The 8,991-nt window shown below is 32.4% G+C and overlaps 1 protein-coding gene across 2 annotated transcripts; it reads right to left on the reverse strand.

Moving 5' to 3' along the window:
- Positions 1-1,730: 1,730 nt before the first annotated feature.
- Positions 1,731-5,957, reverse strand: LOC18102978 (uncharacterized protein At5g65660). Of its 2 annotated transcripts, XM_024611862.2 has the most exons (3): positions 5,459-5,957; positions 5,311-5,381; positions 1,731-2,342 (listed from the first exon to the last, which is right to left on the reverse strand). In XM_024611862.2, the coding sequence occupies exons 1-3, from the start codon at positions 5,520-5,522 to the stop codon at positions 2,139-2,141; spliced, it is 339 nt and encodes a 112-aa protein (XP_024467630.2). In that variant the 5' UTR covers positions 5,523-5,957; the 3' UTR covers positions 1,731-2,138. The 2 variants fall into 2 exon arrangements, with proteins under 2 accessions (XP_024467630.2, XP_006377308.3); XM_006377246.3 differs by having other exon boundaries at positions 5,311-5,955.
- Positions 5,958-8,991: the final 3,034 nt, after the last annotated feature.

Genomic DNA, 8,991 nt, shown 5'->3' on the forward strand with positions numbered 1-8,991 from the left:
TTTTTTTATTTAATTATATAATAACAAAAACAGACGCTTTCAAAATCGAGAACCAATTAATATTTGAGGATTTGTTTGATATCGGCAAAAACCAACAAATATAAGACTAAAACAAATTATGCTTGTCTAATTAAAAAAATAACAAAATATTAAAAAATAAAGTTAAAAAATAAATCAACAAGAAAAATTGATAAAGATCTAATTTTGAATGATCAAATTGAAAACAAATCCAAAAACCAAAAAAATAGGAGGGGAAAAAAGGTTTAGACGCACATGAGCCTTAAAAAAAGGCCTTGGAGCACGGTCCTAGGGTAGCCCACATGTCCGGGCCTACTAATTTTTATTTTTAATGGGACAAATGAGTTGTCATTTGCCCTGAATTCTTTGGAAAAAATACCACATGTGAGTTGGTCTAACATTAGGAAAAAAATAAACGGGTTTATTCGGATCTCTATGGTATTTTCTAGGTATTTTTGGATAAAAAAAAAATCTTAAACATATTTTTTGGAATTGTTGTTAACCAAGATTTTTTTTCTCTTACCTCAAATTAAGGACCAAAAAATGAGAGAAAAGAAGTTTTGGAAGAAAAGTGAAATTTAAAAAAATTAAAGGGATAAAAAATTAGTACGTTGCAAACTAAGAGGATCATAGCCAACGTTTTAAGTCAATTTTGAAATGGTGATATAGTTCTTATGTTTTTTTTATATTGGTCTCCTATCTTATAATTCTTCGCTTCCTTACAATATATAAACAATTGGCTACAAAAATGCAATAGATAAAAAAAAGTTTAATAACCAAAATATATAAAAAAACAATTTCCTATAATATTCCATAATAAAATGTGAGTAACATTACATTCTGCACGCCTTTTAAAATTTCTTATAATAATTAGTCCTCCCGTTACCTCAACAATTATTACTCCTCCATCAAATTATCGTGAAATTAGTGGCGCAGTTTGGTATTTGAATAAAATAATGTTTAAAATTTATTTAAAATAAAAAAAAACAATTTGAATTGAATTTTCATAAACAATTTATTATTAGCACAACTATTTTCATATCAAATAAATAATAATTGAAAAAAAATATTAAAATTCAAATAAAAAATTATAACAATATTTAAAAATCATTTCAAAACTAAATTGCAAGTAATCCCCCCAAAAATTAAATAAATAAATAAATTAAGGTCTAGCATCTGACCCCAGTAGCAAGGCCTTGCTTATGACAAGTCATCCATTGCCTAAATAAAGACTTTTGCACGCCCCAGCGAGCCTACAACCTCTTACCTTAGTTCGGAGCGCTAACCAACCAAGCTATAACATAAAATTGTCATCTCGTCGCATTAACAGTTAGCTCAGTTCTTTTAGAGTTGGAGGGTAATTCCCTTTTTTTTTTTTCTCAATAAATTATACAGAACAAAACCTAATAAAATATTTCATAGGTCAGAGGAACGTGCATGCCCAACAATGTCTTGTAGACCAAATTCAGAGAGAACAAGACATCCTCTGTTAAGAGTGCAGGAAATGGTTTCCATCACTGGAATATCTAAAAGCAAAAGTCACATCTATCTGACAAGTTATATGATCTCTGCATCAATATCTAGGGTTGCTACCGATATAGCCTGGTGGGTTTCCTTTTCCCGCCAAGACAACGCAGGCGTAGTCTTGAATCATGTCAACTCCCAGATAAGTATGAAGGATATACAAGGTTTCCCTCAAGTCATTAATCATCTTGCCATTGCATAACTTTGAATTATCTTCTTAAAACTGAATCCTTAACATGTGTAAGGTACGGACCTTAAACTTCTTTCGTACTAAAAAATAATTACATTCCTCAATATTTCCTTTTTACAAGTGCAACGATCCTTTTGACAGGAAAAACAATCCATCTTCGGGGATCCAATTCCACCTAGAAAACTTTCACATAGTAATATAAAGCAAAGATGAACCTGGGGATGGAAGCTTCTCTGCTGATTCGAAAATGAGTACATGCCAATGCTGCGAACTCATTCAAAAACTAATGTCAAACATACATGACATAAAGAGAAGCCTTTACTCCAGATAGGATGGTCTGTGAGCCATCGAACTTTTGCCAAGTTTGTGATCGATTGTATTGGGTTTTACGATGGCATTTTCATGTCTAGTTTTGTTGTGTTGAGATCGAACTCGAGCTTGAGTTTGTGTCAGGGCTGGCAGTGGGATTCGGTAATTGATTGATATGTTGTTGATTGTGAGGGTAGGAGGGGCGTTCGGGAGGACAAGGCACTGGTGCTGGAAGTGCTATGAAGGTGGGAATGTTATCTCCAGGCATCAACACAGAAACTCCATTTGCATATACAGTCATCTGAACAAATTCAAAATGAATGGATGTCAAATTCCATCAACCTCTCAAAACTTGCGAAAAACAAACAAACTGCATTTGGAAAGGACTTTGCAGTTCAGTAAATTAGATGAATCCAGAGTAATTGTAAGTGTATCACAAGTCATAAGCTAGTATATGGACGTATAATGCAGTTTCAACAAAATCAGCATTCCTCTGCTAGTAGTGTTTGTCCGTGTTACCATCAAGCAGAGTTTCCATTCATGCAATGTAGACGGGTTCCATCCATAATTTGGTGGTTCAGCAACCTCATTAATTATACTTAATTTTGTAACACGGCATTAAACAGAACAAAATCACTTGGGATCATACGGTTCTGGATGGTTGAAGCAATAAATAAAATTAACAAGACAAGCAAAACATGACACAAACAGATTAAATGTTCAGAAAATCCATGCACATGCTAGTGTTTGATTAGTGCAGACTCTTTCAGTTTATTTTCCATGTTCGTAGTTTATTGGATAAGGTACGAACTGACAACATTATCCCAACAACGAACATGTGCATTTGACTATTGCTCATTTTTTATAAGATGGCCCATTTAATTTGTGCACGCGGAGGACAAACAATTCTATATGAGGATGGTCTACAGTACAGCAGTGCTAGCAGATGCAAGGCATTTATGACTCGTATCCACTTAACAGCTGGATTTTGTTACTGAGTGACAAACATGTGCACGGGACTTATTTCTTAGTGCAGAAATACATTTAATGTCTCAAACTACATGATTAAGGCCTCTAGCTGATGTAACCTGTACATTGCTAATCTAGGAAGATACCAATTTGAACTCTAAATTACATATTTTATGTGATCTCAAAACACCTTTGAAAACATGCCTCATGCTCCAGTGGCCCTTTTCTCAATGCTTTTTCCTTGAGCTTCACCTAATTTCTATCAGGTTTTACAACTTAAGCTACTGCATATCACATCAACTCAAAGATCCAGTATGTTGATGTGGAGCCAATTGAGTTTAACGAGAATCATCTGCCCCACAAAACAAGACGAACAGTTATCTTCCAACCCTGGACCCTGAAAATAAATGCAGTCCCCCAACTGATAATCTGAAAACACTTAAAAGACCACCTTGTCTAAGTTGATAGGAAGTGCCTATATGGGTCCTTAAGCACTATATCACAATAAGTAACCTGATTTAGACCTATCACAGAAAAGCTCCCACGAGCACTCTTACAAGCTGAGAATAATCAAAGTGATCAACTGATTAGGATTCTCATTATCTGATAATTTTAGATGAAGCTTTAAAAATGCACAGATTCACAAACAATAGATTGTTAGCATTTGTATCACTTCATAAAGTTGAAATCACTTCTTTTCTTAGGTCCCACATAAGGCCTAAGATTGAACAATAAGGTTGGATCTACAAGTGGGGCTTGGGTGTTTCTTTAAAGGTATGGCACATGGTAGACCAGAGAAGTGATACATCAAGCAGGACCCCTCCTAGGATACTACAGGAAAAAAATCTCAAACCTCAGATGGTTTATCTCCCTTCATAATAGCACATAGCTACGTTGTTTAAAGCTAGAAGGACACTTTTGTGACCTAAACTAGCTAGTAGGACACAGATAGATTTGAAAATTAATAAGAAGATGATAATTAAACTAAGGATGTGTCCACAGAAAACCTGTCTCCGACCATAAGCTCTGGACATGCGGGACAGCATAAAGATTAGTACTATAGAGGCTCATAACCAACATGTACTAACGTACAATGGTGGGTTTAAACAACAAGTACATCTCTACTCTTTTAACTCATTGGTTTGGGGCCAACCATTCATTCAATAGACAACTTCTTGGATGGGCCATTGCCCCATCAATCAAAATTAGGGGACAGGACAATTCCTAAATGATGAAATTTTAACTAAAGAATGAAAATGCAGATGGGGAAAATAATGTATTTTATCAGCTTCAGTTTTATGACTTCTGCAAAGTGCATGCTTACAGAGCTAGTAAATCTTGCATTCGAATCGGACTTATCTTGAGAAAAGGTTTTAGCAACGGTGTATCCTATATGTACTCTAGTTTATTCGAAGTATCCCAATGGTGTAAGGCTGTCGACTTCTTGGGAAAAAAAATCACTTTGATCTCTTGTTTCGGAGAAATAAGTGGCTCTGATCACTTTGATAGTAAAACCAAAAACCAGTGGTTAAATCTGTTTAGACATCAGACAGTAACTCATTCAAGGACAGCTAAAACTTGCTTACGTGGAAACATCATATGATACACATTCAGGCTATGGCCAGTCCTGGGAGATGAGGAGAAGGGTTACAGGTGGTTAATCAGAATCGGTTTAACATGATTACATGGCTAATGTAAGGAGAGATCTTTGTTTATAAGTTTCAAGGGGACATTTGGTGATGACAAAAAACAGAAGAGCCAGTAAAACAAATAAAGCAGGTGAAAATGTTTAAAGAAATATAAACAAGTAATGAGATCCGGATGGAAATTAGAAGAAAAAACCAAGAGGAGTTGGTGAATAAGGCTAGAAGCTTATTTTAATGGCCAGATTCCTTTGTTATGTTTTGAAGCAAAATAACCAAGATAAACCCTCTTGAGTGCAATAAATCCTTCTCTGAAAAACATAATTATGAATCAACCGAGAATAAGAACACCTAAAATTATGAAAAGAAACCAATTCTGCAGCAAAACATTAAGACTGACCTACAATCATCACTGTTTGCAAAAATCAACATAACCATCCAAACTGTCCCAGAAAAAAAACGAAGAAGAAAAGAAAGAAAGCAAGTCACAAAATTTCCCTTCAAAAACTTGCAAAAAAATGTAACATTTCCCTAAAAAAACTGAGACCTTTTACCCTTCAGAAGGCTAAAGAAAACCACACATTATCCAATCAAATAAGAAATTCTTGAACAAAAAAAATTAAATGCAAGCATAAAGGACAAAAGGGTATCACTCACTTTTGGTGAAGGGTGTCCAAGCTTAGAATTGAACCTCGTTTGAGACTCAAGATCACCATGGCCACCTCTACCTGAAGTGGGTCCAAGAAACCTTTCAAAGATGGCCATAACCAAGAACATTGAAATGAGAATGGCAGTAGCTACAAACCCAAAAGACACAGCATTAACTGAATTGTCAAAATGTCTCCAGAGTTGATCCTCTCTTTGCGCATTTAACAATGGAGATTCTGTTGGTGGCCAAACATTATAGCCACCATCATAAGCAACCATTTTCTTTCCTTTCTTTCAAGTCCAATATTTTAGCTCGTGAGCTTTAGTTTCATTATCATTACTTTGCTCACGAGAAAGAGAAAAGCAGAGAAATTAATGCTTGATACCTGACAGCTTATGGTGTGTTAACAAAAGGTAAGGCGCTCCTTAAGGTTTTCTAACTAGGAAAAAAAAAACAAAAGAAAGAAAAGAAAAGAAAAAATCAAAGCTAGATCGACCTTGAGGACTGCTTAGAGACTTTGGTATTTCAAGGACTCAAGAAGGAGAGATTAGAGAAAGAGATGTGGGCTATCTTTTCTTTACAGAGAGGTGACTGGGCTTTAGAGGGAGGAGGAGAGAAGACAGAAAGCTTTGGAATTTGGATAGCTTTGTCTGCTTCTTAACTCTTTTGGTGTTATATAAATGGGGAAATGGTTGTTGTGGGCAGTTGAAATTGACTTTTCAGTTTATTAATATTGTTACGTTTGAAATTGTTAATTTTTTTAAAAAAACATTGAAATAAAATTTTTAGATTTTTTATTTTAAATATAAATATATCAAAACCATTATAAACCATTAATTTTTTTTAATTTTTTCTTGCTTTAAATTAATATTTTTTGATATTTTTAAATCATTTTGATGTGCTGTCAAAAATAATTTTTTTAAAATAAAATAATATTTTTTGATACATTTTTTTAGTGAAAAACACTTTGAAAAATAATTATAACCATACTCTTAAATAAATAATTAAAAACAGAAATATCACTCTCAGACACACCCAACTTGCAAGTGTATCTATGTTTGTTTTTCTTTATACATTTTACTGGGGAGATAAATTTGGCAATTAACATATAAAATAAAAGAATTGGTAAATTAATATAGCATCAAATTATTAATTTTGATAAAATATCATACTTTTGAATGTTATATTTTTAAATTGAAATATTTAATTAAATATCATGTTTTAAACTATGATATCAATTAAATTTAAAGTAAATTGATCGACCGGTTCATAATGGTGAGTTAAATAAGCTGACCGAAAAATATAAAACAAATACTGTGTATATAATAACTCTTTGAAATTTTAATTGAAGTGTGTTTTAGATTCTATAAATTGGACAAAGATATATATATATATATATATATATATATATATATATATATATATATTATTCATAAAACATATTTAAAAAAATTTCATAAAATTATAGTTTTTATATGAAATAATCAATTAATTCATATAACTAGATCAATTGGTCGACTGATTGAGCCAAATAATTAATAATAAAATTATATATTAAATTGTCTCGTTTCAAAAACTGCAATAAAGTAAATATATGATACTTCACTGAATTTTTTTTTTAAGTATTATTTTGCAAAAGTTTTAAACTTACTATACTGTTTTTTTTTTAAAAAAAAATCTTGTTGTGGTAGTCTTCAAAGTTAAAGACAAGCCACGGCCACTTGAGGTTTTCAAGTTCGAGAGTATATATTGTCATCTTGGAATAACATTCAAGAGAATTGGGATGATGGAATTTAACATGAATTCTGAATTCCATATATATCAAATGCCTATCTAAATTCGAACGTAAAAAGAGATTTAAGCTGTGCTAAATATGGCTTAGATACCATGGCTCTTTAAAAATAAAAACACAAGAAATTAAAAGCAAGAGGGAAGCTGCGCATGGAGGTTCATAATCTACCCCATGGATTGAAGAATAGAAATGCACTAAAAATCTATACTTGTAAGAAATATGGCATATGGTATGAATCTATAACAAAAAAAAGTGATAAATACCCCCATATTGAAAATGAATTTTTATATATTATTTTAGCATTTAAATTTATATAAAAAATTATGAATTTAAAAATATAACATAGTGTTTCAGCGTGTTCTAGCGGTTATTTTTAAAGTATTCTTCGTTCAGAGCACTTCAAAATGATTGGAAAATATAAAAAATAAATTTAAATAAAAAAATTGAATTTTAATTAATTTTTGTTTGGACAGCAATCCAAAAAAAAAAAAAGCAAAGAAAAATACAACATGGACACAAACTTAATGGCTCGAGATTAATCAAGACTTTGTTTTCATTTTTTGGGTTACAAAATGCAGAATCGAACTTTGAAATAAGAAAGATCTAGGGTATAATTAACAAGGCTAGTACTGGCGTGATCATAAACCACACTCCAAGAAACTGAAAATTAACAAAAAATTCAAGTTTAATGAAACTGGAATGTTAAAGTTCTTTGGAGAGTGATGGCAAGAAGAAAGGATTTCGACAAACTTCACACAACTTTACATGGCCAAAAATCTCACAATCATGGCTAACTGTTATCATTCACTATCTTCATGCATGCCTTTGACTGGATTAAAAAAAAAAAAACACGTAACATGCAAGGTTAAAAAGAAGTGAGCTCCTTTCCACCAGTACAAGTTCAGGCCCCTTGAGCATATATCTTTTTCTTCCCTTCAGCATCACGCAACAAATAATTTGTAACAAAAGCTTTCTAGACAGATATTTTGACTTAAAAAAGAAAGGGAACCCAGTTCTCGTTCTGGGCATGCTACAAAAAAATTGTTCAAATATTTAGAAAGATTGTCTTTATTTTTTGAAAAATAACTAAAGAGACCCTAAAACAAAAGGTATAACCAAAATGTATTATTTAGAGATCAAACTACGGATGCAAAGTATAATTTCTTAAACTATAAAAGAGTGTAATTCGCACCGATCATCATAAAATGTTATCATGAACTTTGTTTGATGAATTCATATAATTGTTTTTGCACCTGACAAGAATCGAAACTAAGATATTGAACGGGAACACACTATACCCCACAGATCTCCCTCTCACATGCGATTACAGTTTATCCAAACACATCTCCCCGGCCCTCTAATGAAAGTATTTAATAATTCGAGTGTAATATATATCCAAAGCTTGGAGCTCAACTCTTTTTGCTTAACTATGAAGAAGGAAACAAAGTTATGGGAGTTCAATCATAATTGCCATCAATTTATTAGGGAGCTTTCTACATATCAGGGGAGATGCATCAACTTCCGTGTTCATATTGGACTTGTGCAGGTGAGAGATTATACACCATATATTTATTACTTTGAAAGCATGCAGCTAGCTCATAAATTATGGATTCATTTTATATAAAAAAACTTTACTTAATTTGCTCATAATTCCTTTCCAATGTCATATATTTATTACTTTGAAAGCATGCAGCTAGCTATTTTTTTATAGGCACCATCTACTTTTCTAGGGTCAAAACTTCTCACAGAAAAACTGATTTAGAACTCGATCTTGTCATTTTGGTCCTGGCAGATCCTTTGACAATGTCCCATTTAACTCAGTAGTTAAACATCCAATTAACTTCATATGATGTCTACGCAAATCTCAAAACTTATATTTATACATCAGCAGGATTTT

The sequence above is a fragment of the Populus trichocarpa genome, chromosome 11 (assembly GCF_000002775.5).
Source record: "Populus trichocarpa isolate Nisqually-1 chromosome 11, P.trichocarpa_v4.1, whole genome shotgun sequence".
NCBI lineage: Eukaryota > Viridiplantae > Streptophyta > Magnoliopsida > Malpighiales > Salicaceae > Populus > Populus trichocarpa.